Below are 19171 nucleotides of genomic sequence, written 5' to 3' on the forward strand. Positions count from 1 at the left end.
CAAAAAGTTTGAATTTTGTTGACCAGTGTTATCAAACAGGTTCTAGTTATACAAATAGGATTACGGTGTTACTACACACTTCAAACAACAGTCAGAATTCTATCTAAATAAATGTGACATACCATGAAAAATAAATTAAAGGTTTATGACTAAATTATGTAAACCAATGATTGTTGGTTCAACTGCATGCAGCTAACTGGTTTATCAACAAAATCTAACTGGAACAATTTGAAAAAATTTATGACAGTTGTTAAAAACGTCTTTCAGTAGCTCTATCTGTCTGTCTTTCTCAAACACACTGGATTCCTCACACCAAACTCTTCTTCATTTGTTGCTACTCTTTCTATCTAGCCTCTTCTCTCTCAACTTCCTTCCATGTTACCTTTCAATGTTTTTGCTTTATTCTTTTATTCCCCCTTCTTTCTTATTAGCAATTACTATTCTGTCTATCTCAGTGTAGCCATGTCTCTCTCTCTACTCTGTCTCTTTAAAACTAACTATCTTTCACCAGCTCTCTCTCCGAAGTCTACTACCCCACCTCATTTGTAAGCTGGATTCTCATTTATCTAGCATATCAGCCCTTCCCCTTTTGACAGTTACTGAAGTTAATTTTAAACACACATACATGTACACAAACTTTTTATTTATTGATTATAAAATTATAAAAGTGTTTATAAGTGAGAGAAAGGAAATAAATAGCTAGTTTGATAGGGAAATATAAAGACAGACAAATGCACACACATGCCTGCATTTTAGAAAATTCCTGCTGGCCTTTTGGAATCCACATGGCAGCACCACAGCCAGAAACCAATAGCCTAGGCTGAAGGGAGATAATCGTTTACCTTCGTGGTGCTTTGGTGACTGCAAGATGGCAGCACAGCTGAAGATCAATGGACAATGGCAAAAGGAGATTATCACCTAGGGCTTTACCCTTAAAAACAAGGCTTTTCCCCCTCAGGCCAGCAGTGTTTGGGGTCTGAAGATACGCTGTAAGGCTATGAGTGAGAAACCCAGGGTAACCCCATAAACCAGCCTACCCTACTATAATATATAAATAGATAGACATGCAAACTGGCAGACATAGAGAAAGACAAATAGATAGATTGATAGGCATACAGATTAATAGATAGGTAAACATACATGAGGTGGTATTAGAAAGTTCCTGGACTAGTTATATTTAATAAAAAATAATTTATTGACCTAAGTCTTAGCACCATCTCCTTCAAAATAGTCACCTTTCACAGCAATACACTGGTCCCAACATTCTGGCCACTTTTTGAGTCCGGCCTGGGAGTCATTTTCTGTGATCCACACTGGATTTTCACAATGGTGTTAAAACGGTGACTTATGAGCTGAATTACCATCTTGGGGAAGAGATGGAAGTGTGCAGGTGCTAAATTTGGCGAATAGGTTGGGTACAGAAGTGATGCCATGTTTTCGGCAAGAAACTCACAAGTCAAGAGAGCTCAGTGATGGGGTGCATTGTCACCGTGAAGAATTCAATTCGTCACGCCCCACTGATCTGGTCACTTTTGCTGAATGTCCTCAATCAAATGCTTTAGAATGTCGCAGTTGAACTTTTGATCGCCAGTCTGGCTCTACCGGACAAATTCTTGATGTACAATATCGTGGATGTTAAAAAAAGATGATGAGTAAGCTCTTGATTGAACTGCAGCTCTGTTGTGCCGTCTTCTATTGTGGAGATGAAGGGCTCTTCCACTGTGATGACTGCTGCTTCATCTCAAGATCATACCTGTAGGCCCAACTCTCACCATCAGTGATAATTCTTGACATAAACGATGGCTCATCAGCAGTGTGCTAGCAGAGATCTTGACAGACTTCAAAGCAATGTTCTTTCTGCTCGGTAGTCAGCAGCGAGGGACAAGCTTGGCAGAGATATGCTGCATATTCAATTCAGACATTAGGATTGCCTGCACGGAGCCATACAACAGACCAACAATATCAGCAATGCCATTGATTGTCCTCTGACAATCCTCATGCACAAGCTGATGAATTTTTCTCCAGATCTCTGGGAGTGACACTTGTGACAGGTCTTCCAGATTGCTCAGAGACATTATTCTGCTGTTGAAGCACCCATACCACTCAAAACATTGCATATGACGCATTGCCTCATTGCCGTAAACTTGCTCAATATTTGTGTAGCAGACTTCTCAAGTTTAATGCAAAATTTCATGTTGGCTCTTTGTTCCAACTTTCTGTCCATGATAAAATTACAGACTGCAGCACACATGTGATGACAAAAACACAAATTTCACAACTTGCAAAGTAAACACAAGGATGTCACTCAGCACACTGCTTCATGAAGGTCACTGCTAGCTCTCACTGCACACACAACCATGTGCTGCCATCTGTTAGAACACTACAGAACTAGTTCAGGAACTTTTTGATATGGCATTGTAGCTAGATAAATAGGTACGTAGACAGACAGCCAGGTAAACAGACAGATAAAAAGACAAAAAGAGATATAGACAGACAGCTAGCTGGATAGATAGGAAGATGTAGAAAAGGACTGAGAGATCTTGTTTTCTAAGAAAATAATCAAAAGAGGGGAAGTAACCATGATTTTTGTAGGTCCCTGAGACTGGAGAGATTTGATATGGTTCATGTTCAGCTTAAACAAATGCAGCATTTTATTTTCGGTGGTGGGTTACTTGAGTGGACAGAGAATTAGTGAGGGATAGGGTTAGTTACGGTACATGGAAGGAGTGAGTTGGGATGGGGAGGATATGACGTTGATCAGTAGAGATTCCACTCAAGGTATCCAAAATGCCAGGTAGTGATATCACACTGGCTGATGGATCAAGTTTACCACGCATGTAGACCATGGTGGGATTTGAACTCAAAATGCAAGGAGCTAGAATGAATACAAGGCATCCAGCCTGGCATTCTAAGAGTTCTGCCAATATACTATCATGGATTGGTACTTCTTTATCAACTATGAAAAAAGAAAAGTAAAATTAGCCTTGGTAGGATTTGAACTTGGCTCAATTTAGAACAAAAATTGCAAGCTGCTTTATCTGATGCTCTAACAACCCAGCTGATTCATTGCCTAGTTAACTTTATGATGATAACATAACTGCAATATGACTAGGGATGGTCAGATCATTGATGATAAACAACCAGAGAGCATACAAGAAAATAATAGGATAAAGTGATTTTTAATGAAAAGAGATTCCAAGCAAGAGGCATCATGTGACTCAACCACAGCCAGAAATACAAAGAGTGAGCATGTAAGAGAAATGGCCCAATAGCTTAAGTGAAAACTGGAACCATATAGTAAGCATAGCTTTCAGTGTGTTTACCATCACCACTCTACAAGACAGGTACTCCAACTTACTATTCCTTGACTCTGTACATGCAAAGCTTCTTCTTCCCCAAGAAATCGCTTTGAAAAACAACCCTATTAGGTGGATTAATTCTGGAATAAAATGAAATACAACTTGGTATGTTGGAATAACGGAATAACGGAATAAAGGAAGAGAATGTTGTTGTTGATGTGGTGTAGTTGAACAACAAAAAATATATATATGTTAGAAACAAGGCTGAACATTCATAGGAAACACACACACATAAAAAAAAAAAAACACAGAATAAAATACAACCACAGAATATCAATGACAGCAAACCTACTTGGATCTTTATCTATGTAATTAATATCTTCCTCATCTGAAGAGTAATCGTCATCATCTTCATTATCGTCGTCATGCTCACTATCACCATCATCTCCTGGCAAATTGTCGTAGTCAGGGTAGTAAGTATCAGCTGGAAGATTCTCCTTGTCACTATCATTACCAGAACTGCAACAATGAGCACACATATAAGTTATACAATTATAGCATCATGTGTGTATAGAGGGAGGTGTGGAGATTAGGTGTATGTGTGTGTGGAGGTTAGATTATGTTTAAGATTATTGAGAAGTGTGTGTGTGCACTTCCCAATAATCTTAAACATATGGCAACATATAACCCTAAAGGTCTCTCAATTCTTTCTTAATACACCAGAATCATTAATACATAGTCTTTCCATAAGCTTGATGAGATAACTGTGATGATGTGTTTGATGTCTGAAATGGAATAAATTGATGACTAGTTTTCCTTGATTTAACAAAATGAAGGCACAAAATCATGATTAGCAATTAGGAAAATCTCATTTAATTTAGTCTTTAAAAGAGCATCTACAAAATGATAATAGTCATTATTGTAAACACAAGGTCTGAAGTTTAAAGGAGCAGGGCATGGTCATTTAAATCAACCCCAGTACTTGACTGGTACTTTATTTCATCAACTTCAGAGGGATGAAAAGTAAAGTTGACTTTGATAGGATTTGAACTCAAACTATAAACAATTGAAAGGAATACTGCAAAGCATTTTATCCAACTTTCTAACAATTTTGTCAATTCAATACCCTCAACATTGCCATTTCATCATAGTAAAAGTAATGGCTTCAAATTTTGGCTCAAGACCAACATTTTTAAGGAGAGGGATAAGTTGATTATATCAACCCCAGTTCTTGAGTGCTACTTTCTTTTATCAACCCGAGAGGGAGGAAAGGTAAAGTTGATCTTGTTGAGATTTGAATTCTGGATGTAAAAAATGAATACCATAAGGCATTTTGTTCAGTTTTCTTACAATTTTGCCAATCCATTACAATAATAATAATAATAATAATAATAATAATAATAATAATAATAATAATAGAGAGGTGAAAATCAAGAGAGGAATCTTCCAGAGGGATAGTTTGTGCTCACTGATCTTGGGAACGATACACATGCTGGGAAACAGTACAGAAAACAAAGTTGGGGTATGATCCAGGAAAAGATTAGGGAAAACTGAACCACTTGCTATTCAGGGATGACTTGAAGCTGTTCACAAAGAGTAAGGCAGAACTGGACAGCCTAGTCCAGTCTGTGTGAATTTTCTTGAATGATATTAAGATGGAAGAAGGGCACTGATAAGTGTGGAAGACTGTGTATGCATAGAACTCAAGAGCTTAATGAGATAACTATCCCAAAATAAGAAAATCTTGCTAGTGTCTGTTAGGAATGAAGAAGTGTTGAAAGCAGTGAAAAAAAACAGGAAAAACAAAGGAAGAAGTACAAAGAGGACATGGAGAAGCATTACACAACAAAAGTTGCTGGAAAACAGGTGGGATTGGCTGAAGAAAGGAACACTGAAACAAGAGATTGAGGGCACTATACTGGCAGAGCAAGACCAAGCTTTGGCCATGAATTCGAGGGTCAACCTTAGGAATAAGCAAGTGTCTTCAATATGCCACATCTGTAATAGAGTGGATGAAATAATTGCCCATATCACGAATGAATGCCCTAGGCTTGCCCAAAACCACTACAAGTTGTGATGACAATAAGGTAGCAAAAGTGCTACAGTGGAAACTGTATGAAAAGTGGGGGCAAGACAATAGTAAGCACAAACCACAGAGAGTGGTGGAATTGGAGACTTGCAAAGTAATCTGGGATTTCCCAATCCAAACAGATCAGGTGCTAGAGCATAACAAACCAGACCAAGTGGTGGTTGACAAGATGCACCACATGTGCTATATAGTTGATGTTGTGTGCCTCTTTCACCTACGAATAGTCAAGAAGGAAGATGAAAAATAGATAAATGCAACCCTATTAAGTATGAAATAGCCTGGTTATGGAAAATGAAGAAGGTGAAGATAGCGTCAATTATTGTTGGGTCCTTGGGGACAGCATCAGAAGGCATCAAGAGGAATATAAAAGAAATCGGAATAAAGTGCCCAATAGAACTGTTACAAAAAGTTTGCCTCTCTGGCATGGCCAGAATAATCAGGAAAGTATTCGATACTTGAAAAGAACAGATAGCATGGTACCATAGGTTGCAGGCAGCAAGTCTGCTATGCATGCAAGATTCCAGGAATTCCAACAAAACCTGAGATGAAAAGAAATAATTATAATAATAAAAATAATTCTTCCTACTATAGGCACAAACTCTGAAATTTGGGGGAGGTGGCTAGTTATTGACATTAACCCTGGTGTTCAACTGGTACTTATTCATTGGCTCCAAAAGGATGAAAAGCAAAGTTGACCTTAGTGAAATTAGAACCCAGAACATAAATCTGGAAGAAATACTGCTAAACTTTTGTCTGGCATGCTAACAATTCTGCCAGCTTTAAATTTTGGGGGAGGCAAGGTTAATTAAAACTGACTGGGATTTATCTTATGAGTGCTAGAAGGATTTTAACATAAAGGGACAACTAAATACCACAAGGCGTTTTTGTTTGATGCTCTACTGATTCTAACAATACCAACATCTACTGTTACAACTAACATTAGTGAAACTATGTATCTCTGTCATATGACAAAGTTGTATAAAGTTGTCATTATTTAGTGGAAAGCCAGCCTAAATTCTATACTACCTATTTCTTTATTACCCACAAGGGGCTAAACACAGAGGGGACAAACAAGGAAAGACATAGGTATTAAGTCGATTACATCGACCCCAGTGCGTAACTGGTACTTAATTTATCGACCCCGAAAGGATGAAAGGCAAAGTTGACCTTGGCAGAATTTGAACTCACAACGTAACGCAGACAAAATACCGCTAAGCATTTCACCCGGTGTGCTAACGCTTCTGCCAGCTCGCCACCTTAAATTCTTTACTACACAAGCTAATTTGCTGTGCTAGCTTCCCAAGTTCATATTATCTTCAAACTAATAGGGAATGTAATTAAACATGACTGTCATTTCCATTCAATTAGGCTTTGTGTAATAAAAAATATGAACTGAAATGTTGTTGCTTAGAAAGCAATAATACCTCCAATTGGTGGTTGTTTAATAAATATTGTTCCAACTAGAATTGGTGGCTGTGAAATATATGTAGGAGTGTGTGATTTTAATAACAATATAAGCAAGGAAAGTATAAATACAAACGAAAGCTACAGAAACAATGTTTTAACTATAACAACATTTTCAAAGTGATGAAACAAAAAAACTTTCCAAGATTTCATGCATTTTTTTAATACTGAGGGCATTAACATACACACACACACACACATCTCTGAAGTTGATCATCAAAATCCAACAACTGGCCCTGATAACAGTCTTCTTCCTACAATCTGAGTGCTTACTAAACTGGCTCTTCTCCAACCTGAAGTCTTTAATTCACTAACTACTGAGTCAACAAAGAAACCACTACATGACTACTCAACTTGCTAGAAATATAGCTGCTAAAAATGTTACTTATTATTTTAAAAAAGGAAGGCCATATTAGACAATGACATCCTAGATATACAAAAATATAGCAGCATGGTCATGGTTGGAATACATTTGATCATAGGTTTGCTCTGACAGGACTGATATGAGACTAAACTTCTGTATGCTCAGTAATACAGATACAGCTATTTACAGTTAAATACTTGGTAGCATAGAAATGCAGCAATGCACAGCTATAAACTCAGTAATACACAAATACAGCAATGTTCAGTTAAATACTCAGCAATTCAGAACCATGTATCGATCTTAAAGAAAAAGAGGACAACTTCAGGCCATTATTCTTAACTCTAAGCTGATAAAAATGATCATAGACAATCAGGTCTTATAATGTCTTGAACCACTTTCCCCACTCAACAACCCAATCACAACAAGGGTCTTTAAGTTATATTCTCTGAAGTTCTAAGTTTCCTTCAACCAATGAAGAAATCTTTATGTAGTCACTGGACCTGCTAAGACTAGCAACTAAATCTTCCTTAACTCACATTTTACTGTCTTAAAAAAAAAAGTTTGATTGGATATTGTCCTAAATATACAAAAAGGTAGGATGGCCATTGCTGGAATGCCTTTGATAAAAGTCTGCATGTTCACATCTGATGTGGGGGCTAAGCAACAACCACAAAATTTCCAACATCACACATTAATAATATTCTCTTGCTCTTAAGAATTTCATAGAAAAGTAACATCATTTATCCTTGATGTCAATTAACAAAACAATTTGGAAATTTGGTAAAACTGTCCATCTTTGAGCTCAATCATACAATATGATATGCACTGGAATCTTTTTAAGAAGATGCTCTATTGCACAACTGGTCTTAATGGCCCCTTTTCAATAGCCTAAAGCATAGCCATGCCTTCTATATTAGCAACATATTCCCCAACATCTTACAATTCAAAAACTATCATGAGCCGACTGCCTTTCTTTCATCTCCCTGAAATTAGTGAAATAGTTTGCAATAATATACTTACTAATACTCCTCTCACTGTATCAATTATATACTGGGCTTCATTTAGTTACCTGTACACCTCTTCTTGTATCAGTAATATACTGAATTTGATTCAGTTATCTATATCACTCTCTATGTACCACTATATTAGGACCAATTCAATTCCCCGTATCTCTCTCTGTACCAGTAATATTTTGGACTTGCTTCAGTTATTTATATACACACAAAACACAAAGAAATATAACAACTTACACTTTAATCCTGAGTTTTGGTCGTGGAATCTTATTGGATGAATTGGACTGTGGTGTATGAATAGTTGTGGGTATTATCTGAACAGGCCTTTCACTGAAACCCACTTTTGATGGCAGGTGAGTATGTCGATGATGATGCTGTTGAAAGTGTTGATGTATTGCTAACGGGATTCCCACACTAGGGAGCTGATTGCAACGCGCTGTAGGAGACTGCAGAGTCGGGTCATTACCACCACCAAAATTCCTTTTCAGAGCACTTTTTTTGGGTATAAGATTTAAGTTGGGCTCACATGCTGGTATAGACTCAAATGTTTCTGCTCCTGTTAAATTATCGTAGTCATCTGCTGGTGGACTTTCAGCACTGTTTTCATCCCTGTCGTAGTCTTTTGGATGGCATCTAAAAATGCCATGACCCTCATATCTTTCATTGTCTTTCCGAGACCTCATATTGTTACGCTCATTTTGGCAGCTCTCTCCTGTAAACAGTAAGGTGATACATGTACAACATCTGAAAAAACATCAATTATAACTGGTGTGTGTCTGTGTGTGTGAGAGAGAGGGAAACAGAGAGAGAGAGACAGGCAGAAAGACAGTAAAATAAGATAGATTGAACGATGTATTTCTGATGGTAATGACAGGTATGTCTTTGACTAAAAGCCCACTTGATCAAGCTTGTTCTATTTTTTGGTAGTGGGGGGGGGGGTTAAATGCAAATAACAAGTGGTCACTCGACATGCTAGAAATAGTAACCAAATCTCTTTCAAATAAAAAAGAAAGAACACATTGGATAATGCAGCCCTATAAAATGTCTAAAGTCTGCAAGAGATATCTCAAAATACATTAGTTGCAACACAAATGCATATGATCATAGATCTGTCCGCCATATCAGGACTTGCATGGAGCCAAACAGAAACTACTAATATAGATCTGTCTGCCATATCAGGACTTGCATGGAGCCAAACAGAAACTACTAATATCATTGGAGATGTTAAATCTGCTTAACTTGCTAAACTTCAATCACTGATCAGATTACACAAAAAAAGTTCTTCAGTGCTGTAGTTTTAATGTAATGCTAGCTAGGTAATATTGTTTTAATATAATTCCAATTTAGCAATATGGCCTTAATATAATATTTGGTGCCATAGTTTTAATATAATACTAACTTAACATTCCATGTGAAAGAAGAAAGTCATGCCACATTTTTAAAAAATATTCAAGTTTTGAAGGAAGTAATTTATTCAAAAAATGTTTGTCAGAAGTGATTAAAAGGGACAGCGTTCTTAGTGGTTAACTAGAGTAGAATATGTGTGTGTGTGTGTGTGTGTGTGTGCGTGTATTAGTATGTATGTTGTTGATGATCTTCCTAAGATTAACAACAATAAACTGACTAACAGTTTGAGAATTACATATCACCACCATCATTTAAAGTCCATGTTTCATACTGGCATCGGCTGGACAGTTTGACAGGATCTGATGACTCCAAGTACTACAGCGTGAATAGAAAATGGATATCCAGCCATAGAAATCTTTGGTTTGGTTTGATTCCTATGGTTGGGTGCCCTTCCTAATGCCAACCACTTTACAGCATGTATCAGGTACTCTTTTCATGCCTCAGCACTAGTGAGGTCACCATGCAACTAACAAGATCATGATTCCTGAAGAGAATGCTCTTATGCTAGGAGATGAGGGTGCAGAGTAGAACAGATTAGTTGCTGTTGAGGGCCTGCATGGCAACTGACGTTTAAGAAGAAAGGGTGGGCTGTGGGTTTCGACCAACACATGCGTGCGTGCATGCGAGTTTTCAGTTTTTGTTTCTGGTCTGCTGGATTCTTTATGTGAATTCATATGTTGAAACAAATTTTGTTATGTCTAGGGACAGTAATTATGCCAATATTATTAACACACACACACTGGTTCAATTCCACTTCTTTATTATTAGTTAATTGGTTAAATATCCAACTAACTTATTGTTTAATTTGGTCAGTCAAGGCTCTTTCATTGTTACTTGCAACCTTTATAATGACTTCTGACTTTGTTATGGGGGCCACTTTTGCTTGAGATTTTGTTGCATGTGTGTGTGCATGCCAGTGTGCATGCATATATGTATTCTGTGTATTCATGTATCTGCGTGTATGCGTGCTTGTCTGTGTATGTACAGGAATTGGACAAAATAATGGAAACACCTTAAAATTTCAAACAAATTTATCTTAATATGGGGTAGGACTGCCTTTGGCAGTAATTACAGCTTGAATTCTACAAGGTATGGACTTGTACAAAGTTTGAATTGTTTCCAAAGGAATTTTTCTCCATTCTTCAGCTAAAACAGTCTCTAGTTCTTGAGGTCTCAAGTAGTGATGATGGTGGAGGATATCAACTCCTTACTTATTTTTCTAAAATGCACTATAAATGTTCAATAATATTGAGATCTGGGGGACTGTGGTGGCCAGATAAGATGTTCAGCTTCACTAGAATGTTCCTCGTGCCATTCAGTAACAACTTTAGCTGTGTGAATTAGTGTATTGTCATCCTGAAAGATTGCGTTTCCCTCCAGAAACAGTTCCGCAACCATAGGATGGATTTGATCAGATAAAATGCTTAAATAGACTTCACTATTAATTCTGCCATGAAAGGAAACCATTGGGCTGGCAGATTTCCAAGATATAGCCCCCACCAGATCATCACAGATCCTCCTCCATGTTTAACAGTTGGAAGAAGGCAATCTGGGTCAAATGCTTCTTTTGGCTATCTCCTCATGTATACACAGCCGGTGGTCGGAAATAAGGTAAAGGATGACTCATCTGAGAAAATAGCATTCTTCCACTGCTCTAGGGACCAATTCTGTAGGTTTTTACTCAACTCGAATTTGAACTCAGAGAGTAAAAACAGATAAAATGCCATTACGCATTATGGCATTTTGTCTCATCTGAGAAAACAACATTCTTCCACTGCTCTAGGGACCAATTCTGTAGGTTTTTACTCAACCCTAAACGCTGTGCAATGTTTACTTTAGTGGTTTTTTGATTGCAGCCTTCCCATGAAATCCGGCTTTGTACTGGGTTCTTGAGGTAGTCATTAAGCTCTGCAGTAACTTTGGGAGTTGTACTTTTGTGATCCTTTCTAACAATTTGTATAAGTGTCCGATGGTCCCTATCTGAAAGTTTTGGTTTTCTTCCATTTTCTTTTGATGAGGAAGTTTTTCCCACTTTCTCAAAAGCTGCCATTACTTTTGAGACAGTACTTCTTGATACACCAAACATTTCGGCTGTTTTCATTATACTAGCACTTGCCATATGAGCACTAACTATTTGACCTCTTTGAAAATCTGATAGATCTGTCATTTTAATTACCTTTTTCTAATGATATCTGAAAAGAAATAGCAATTTTAGCAAAACAATAAGCAACACTAATAATAAATCAAAAAACATAAAAATAAACAAGCTTTTGATGGTTTTATAGATATTCAAAGCTATGATGCTAGGTGTTTCCATTATTTTGTCCAACCCCTGTATGTGTGTGTACTTCTGCTTCCTTGTGCATACGTGCTTGAGTCTGTCTATGCATGAGTTTGTGTGTGTATGGATGTGCACCTGTGTGTATGCATGTGTTGAGTGTATGTGTATGGTCATGTGTTTCTGTCTCCTTGTGTATGTGTGTGCATGGGCGTGTCCATACTATCTTCCTATGCACGTACATACATACCAACTATCTATCTTTCTACCGACTTATTTACTTATCTACCTATTAATTTGCCTATCTACCTATCTACCTACCTACCTACATAATTAACTAAGCAACTAACAAGCTACATAACTGACCTGTCCACCTAAAGCCTATCTACTTACCTATCAACCTACCTACCTATTTACCTACTCAACTGCCTGCTTATGAATGTACCTATGCATGTATGCTGTGTGGGTGGTATCTCTGGCATTGGGGTATCCTTACCTTCTATGTGTATTTCCTAATTAGTATAGGTAATGTTTCATTTATGAGGACATACTCTTGAATTTGTCTAAGTGATGGGTCCTTTGGGTGTTTGGACAAAATGTGAATGTCAGTTTGGCCCAGTGTGTTGCTATGTTGGTCTTTGGCATGTTGAAAGAATCTGGACGACTGTTTCTTGTTATTATACTTTCTCCAGTGCTCACTTAGCCTCTCTGCTATACTCCTAGATGTCTCAATGTATGCCATGCTTCTGTACTTACAAACTCCTTCCATGCACCTTATGTTGACGACTATGTTCCTAGTTTTACAGTTAATACTGGAGTTAAACTTACTACACAGTTCTGATTAGTGCATGCGGTATTTTCAAATACAACAATTGTGATCTGATGGAGCTCTCTGGCTTCTCAATGATCTTAATGTTGAGTTTAGTGTCATTCAGAGCATTCCTAAATCTATGCGCTAATTCTCCAAGAGGAAGGTAGGTACATAGGTTGTACAGATATACACCCACACAAAAGCACACATACATACAAGGAGACAGAAACACATGACCATACACACACACTCCACATAGACACATACACACAAAGACATATATAGGCACACATGCATATACAACAGGCACATGTGCATACACAAACTCATATCCAAAGACACACTCAAGCATGCACACACAAGGAAACAGAAGTACACACACACACACACACAAGCACGCACACAGACACATGAATACACAAAATACATACATACACTGATACATGCACACATACATGTAACAAAATCTCAAGTAAATGCAGCATCCGTATTGAACAAATTAAAAAGGTTGCAAGTGGCAATGAAAGAGTTTTGACAAATAAAAGCAAAACAAATGACTTGCTGTTAAACCAAATTAAACAAACAATTAATTAGTTAGTAGGATATTTAGCCAACTGACTGATAATAAAGGAGTGGAATTGAACCAGTGCATAATGACTGTCCGTGGATGCAACAAAATATATTCAGTTATTTCTTTATAATAGAATTTCGAAATGTTTGTTTTGTAGAAATGAAACTTGAAATATTAGGTCCTCAATAAACAACTCGATTTGTAACATAGGCTTATTATTGTTATTGTTATGGCCTAGTTATTAAGGTGTTGCACTCATAATCACGAGATCGTTGTTTCAATTCCTAGACTGGATGGTGCATTGTTTTCTTGAGCAAAACACTTCATCTCATGATGCTCTGTGATCACTTTGACACCTGACATATGGTACACTGTGCACCTGTTCAGACAATGTCAATTTGATGGAGAGAGTGAGCTAATGTGTGGCATGAACATTTGATCACAACGAACAAATCATTTGTCTAAGTCATTTGGCAAAAGCTGAAAACTCATATGTTATCTTTGACAAGAAAGTCTATCATCATTATTATTATTATTGTGGATTATGATGGCCATGTGATCAAAATTTACCCTGAGAGAGATAGAGAGAGAGAGAGAGAGAGAGAGAGAGAGAGAGAGAGAGAGAGAGAGAGAGAGAGAATGAGAGCACAAAGATGATTAAATATTTCTACTCAGTCTTATATATTTCACATACTTAACAATTCCTCTAACACCTGATCCTAAATGCAATGACAAAAGTTTAGTGTTATAGTAATTATCCAGTTAAACTAAAATGTTGATATTAGACTCCTTGAAGAATTGTTGGTAGTCACTTGTTTAAAATTTATGCCTTTGAAAGATAAATAAGATTAGTTCAGACCTGGAAATTCCAAAAGATCAACCTGGAGACCTTCTTCTCATAAAAGTTAAGAATTATTAATAGACATTAATAGAGTTAACTATACAAGTTGAGAAATTCATAAATTTGCCTGACTTGTTGGAACTGATAGCGTTTCAAATATCAAAAGTTTCCAATGTAGCTCAATTGAATGGCAATATGCAAGAATTTAAACAAATTCTAGTTTAAAGGATGGAAGGAGATCTAAATTGTCTATTTAACCCTTTCGTTACCGCATTTATTTTGGGATGCCCTGTATTTCTTTGAATTACTTTAAATATAACAAAGAATTTAGTAAAATAACTTAGTTATCATTCAGCTAGTGTTAGGAACATAAATTGTGACTAAGGTTTGGTGGAAGATTTTAATTCAGAACTTATGAAAACAAGACATTTGTACTCAGAGCCAGAGCCGGTTTCAGCCGGGTTGGTAACGAAAGAGTTACATATGATTTGTAAAGAATTGTTCAATTTAATATTATTACTGTTCAAGATCTAGTGATATGGCTTCAATTTCTCACAGTAGCTATTCTATTCCAAATGTCATCAAGTAAATTATGAACATCATATAATATCATTCTCCAATTTATATAAATATATAGCCTAGCACTTATATAAGAAATAAAATATGAAGAATCAGACAAGCTATGTGGTTATGGTGATACACTGTTGACTAAAGGTTTTGTATTGTCTTTCAGGTAGGAAAAGTATATGACTGCTAGCATTACAGTGTTGGACTAACAACTATCTATTCCAATTTACAGTCGGGTGATTGACATTAAGGCAGATAATCTGCAATGAAAATACTTGTTTGAATAATATACTGGTGCCCGAATTTTCACTGCCCCCACTAAAAAGTAGAAAGCTTTAAGTGATAGCATGCAATGAAGCAAATGAAACAATCTACATAAGTGTTGACCAAATGATAATAATTTTGATATATGCAATTAAAATATAGCATGCATGTATTTCACTGAGGTCAACTTTGCCTTTCATCCTTTTGGGGTCGATAAAGTACCAGTTGAATACTGGGATCAATCTCATTGATTTAACCCCACTTCCAAAATTGCTGGCCTTGTGCCAAAATTTGAAATTATCATTATTATCATTTGAAAGATACTAGAATATTGTCTTACCTGAATATGAATGATCATGAGAATCAAGTTCTATCTGAAGATGCTGTGGTCTCATACTGTCACCAGTTAAGCCTCTATCAATAGTATCATTAGAATGATCAGGAGGTTCTTTTGTCCGTGGATACATGGAAATCACAACGGGACGGACCTGTGCAGCAGTCACTGGAAAATACCAAATAAATATCACCCTTTTAGTACTCTGATTTACAAATACAATATGTGGAGCACCATATGTAGCACTTGTATTACAGTTAGTATTACTTTCAAATACAATGTAATCAGGTATCATGATTGTTGGTAAAAATCTAAAGACAAATCTCCATATATTTTTATAAGCATATACATCTATATATATATATAAAACTGAGAATGTGTGTGTCTGTCTGTGTTTCTGTATGTGTGCATCACTAAAATTTGAGAACTACACAACTGGTTTCATTCAAATTTTACACATGCCTTATTTAGAGTCCATGCAGTGTCATGGGCCAAAAAAAATTTTTCAACTTCTTACACTATTTCAGTATTATGTGTCAAAAGTGAAACAATAACATTTCTGTTGTAATGTGAGATAATACTTTTAGTTTAATACTTTCACTATTATATCTCACACACACATATATATTTTCTCTATCCATTTATATATTATGTCTATATATATATATATATATATATATATATATATATATATATGTATGCGCATATATATATATATATATATATATGAAAGAAGGTTTGAAAATGCAATTTTAAAAGATGTTTATTTACTTGACCGGTTTCACTTTTTTAGAAAAAGATTGTCAAAAGTAACATGTAAAAGCTTGGTTGTGTTAGGTACTGGTTGTCAAAAAATATTACAATATATATATATATATATATATAGACATTCTTTGATAATAAGAACATGTTAAGAACAGTTTACAAGCGAAAATCTTGGGAAAATATAAAAAAGTTTAACAAGTTCATTAAAATATTGGGCACAAAAGTAAATGTGTCTCTGTGTGTTTTATATTTGGTAGGATGGTGTGTATATATGTGTGCACGTTTGTGTGTGCGTGTGTGTGTGTGTGTGGTTAATGTTTGTTAGTGTGTTGTGTGTGCGCTAGTGCATGTATGTGTTTGTTCACATGTATTTGTCATGGTGTGTGATTGGTATTTGTCATGGTGCTGTGTGTGCGCATGTGTGTATATGTGCGTGTGTGTATGTTTGTTTGTTTTTTGTGTTGGTGGGGATGTTATATGTGAGTGTATGTGTGATCAACCGTATGTGTGTGAGGGTGCATGTGTATGTGTGTGGGTGTGTGTGGATGTGTATGTGTGTGTTGTATTTATCAGGGGTTCTGTGTGTCAGGTTTATCTGGGTGGCGTGTGTGTGTATATGTGTTTTGTGTGTGTTGGTATTGAGTATGTTTGTGTGTGTGTATATATGTGGGTATGGTTTATGTAGTTCTGTAGTTTCTGTGTGTGTGTGTGTGTGTGTGTGTGCACAAGTCTGTGTTGCATTTGTGAGTGATTTGTTTTGTTTGTATTGTTAGTGCAATGTGTGTGTATACGTGTAGGAGTGTTTGTGTGGGTGTGTTTATGTGTCTTGTATTTGTCGGGGAGGTGTGTGTCATTGTGTGTGTGCATGCTTGTGTGTATGTATGTTTGTGAATGTTTGTTGTGGTTGTAATGTGCGTGTATGTGTGTTTTTTTCTTTTGAATGTGTGTGTGTGTGTTATTTTATTACTGGGGTGCGGGCACATTGTGTGTGTGTACATGTGTGCATAAATGCGTGTGTGTTTGTGTGAATGTGATTTGTAATTTCGGGGTGGTGTGTGTGGGTGTGTGCATGTCCGTGTTCACATATGTGTATATGTGTGTGAAAGTGTTGCTTACGGATACTAAAATCTTATTGCAAGTGTATATGTATATGTGTTTTATTCTTCTGTGTGAGTGTGAACGTGAAACTCTGAGTAATAGCTTTTATATTTCTGCTGGTTTTAAATAAAGTATATATATATATATATATATATATATATATATATATATACTTTATTTAAAACCAGCAGAAATATATATATATATATATATACTTTATTTAAAACCAGCAGAAATATAAAAGCTGTTACTCAGAGTTTCATGTATGTGTGTGTGTGTCCCACCACTGCTTGACAGCTGGTCTGTTTACATCCCTGTAACTTAGTAGTTCAGCAAAAGAGACTGATAAAGTACCAGATTTTTAAAGGGAAGCTCAGTTATAACCCACAACCATCATTCAGTTCAAGAAGCACCTGATTTCTCAATGCAACACCATTGTCCTAAGAGAGACAAAGTTACTTCCTTTGTTTAAACATTCACTCTTTCCATTTATCACCTGCCAATCTTTCTCCATTCCAGATCCAGCCTGTTAAATACTAATTTCTAATTAATGTTCTTCCTACTGATATGTATCTGTCAGGCACTTCTTTTCTGTCTACATTTCTTCTTACAATCCGCAGCAACACAAATCAAATACTAATTGTCCCACTTTAAATCAAAGAAGCCACTATGCTTCTGCTTAGTTGCTTGAACTATTGAGAATAACAGTTAACCTCCTCCAATCTATTCTTACTTACTGCCTGAAAAATAGTTAAGACACAGTGAATAAGATAGTCCTGTGATCACAGGTCTACTCAATAAAATATGAGCCTAGGGCTAAACTACAATTATTACTTCAGTCAGTCATCCCTCTGTCCAGTTTATGAGAATATAAAAATGCTATTGGCCTTCACAATTCTCTTCAGACTGACTGTAATGCTCTTCCAGACAGATCTACAAGAACTACAGACACTAAATCTCCAACTCGGCTACTACTACTATAAGACATGATTAAAGTAAAAAATTAAAAATAGGTGCTTTTTTTTTTTTTACTTACCAACATGTGTGTGTGTGCATATATATATATATATATATATATATATATATATATATATATATATATATTATGACAATTGAAAAATGAAGGGATAAAATAATAATTTGTTTTTCAACATCTACAAAATTCTAATGTTGCTAGCATGTAAACAATAACAGATGGTCAAATGTATAAATTATTATTTATTAAATAAATATAAACAATTAAAAAATATATATTATTAGTGACAAAAGAAAATTGTTAAAAAGAAAAGCAAGAGATATATGTTAGAATGAAGCAATTAGTGTGAATAAAGTGTGTCTGTGCATTTAGAAGAGAAAAAAAAATAAAGTGTATGCATGTGTGTATTTATGAGAAAAGAAAAAAAGAAAAGAAAAAAAGAAAAAGACATGACAAAATGGTAGAAACCCAATTTTTTTCCTTTTTGTGAGTTCTTAAGAAAACTATTATAGCAGAGCAAATATAGCAACTTTTAAAATAAAATAAAATATACAAGATAGATATTATTTGGCTATTTTAACATAGAAAAAAGAAAAGGAAAATGAAAAAGGAGAAAAAGTCTTTGCAAAATATGTCTTTTGAAGGAATATTTACCTGTAAATTAAATGTAACAAAGAAGGAGTGTCTTTGTGGACAGGCACTCCAGTGGGATGGTCACATAGACAGATCCAAAGATAAACAAAAATGTAAATATACTTGGAAAACTGGAAATCAACTACTTGATTAGTGTACGTGAACAAAGATATGCCAATACTATCAGATAGAAAAACTATTTAGATAAGGCTAAACAAAATACAACAAAAAAAAAAAAACAATATTGTATTTTAATATATATATTTTTAATCTGAAGAGAAACACAAACACACACACAAATATATGTACATATGAAATTAAACAAATGAAAGAGGAATAGGAAATTATGCACTGAACTTCATTAACCAACAGCATTTCTGCCATAAGATGCAGTACA

General features: G+C 35.7%; 1 protein-coding gene across 12 annotated transcripts in view; it reads right to left on the reverse strand.

The window, feature by feature from the left end:
* The window catches only part of LOC115216500 (phosphatase and actin regulator 1), a 343004-nt gene that overhangs the window by 38112 nt on the left and 285721 nt on the right, over positions 1 to 19171 (reverse strand). For 10 of the 12 annotated variants that reach the window (XM_036506363.1, XM_036506364.1, XM_036506361.1 and 7 more), the window contains 4 exons: positions 15309 to 15470; positions 8467 to 8941; positions 3652 to 3818; positions 3359 to 3439 (listed from right to left, as the gene is read on the reverse strand). In XM_036506363.1, coding sequence (XP_036362256.1) covers positions 3359 to 3439; positions 3652 to 3818; positions 8467 to 8941; positions 15309 to 15470 — 885 coding nt within the window. The remainder of the gene's footprint in view (positions 1 to 3358; positions 3440 to 3651; positions 3819 to 8466; positions 8942 to 15308; positions 15471 to 19171) is intronic. The other 2 variants (XM_036506369.1, XM_029785929.2) reach the window with 2 other exon arrangements.

Source organism: Octopus sinensis, linkage group LG10 (genome assembly GCF_006345805.1).
Source record: "Octopus sinensis linkage group LG10, ASM634580v1, whole genome shotgun sequence".
Taxonomy (NCBI): domain Eukaryota; kingdom Metazoa; phylum Mollusca; class Cephalopoda; order Octopoda; family Octopodidae; genus Octopus; species Octopus sinensis.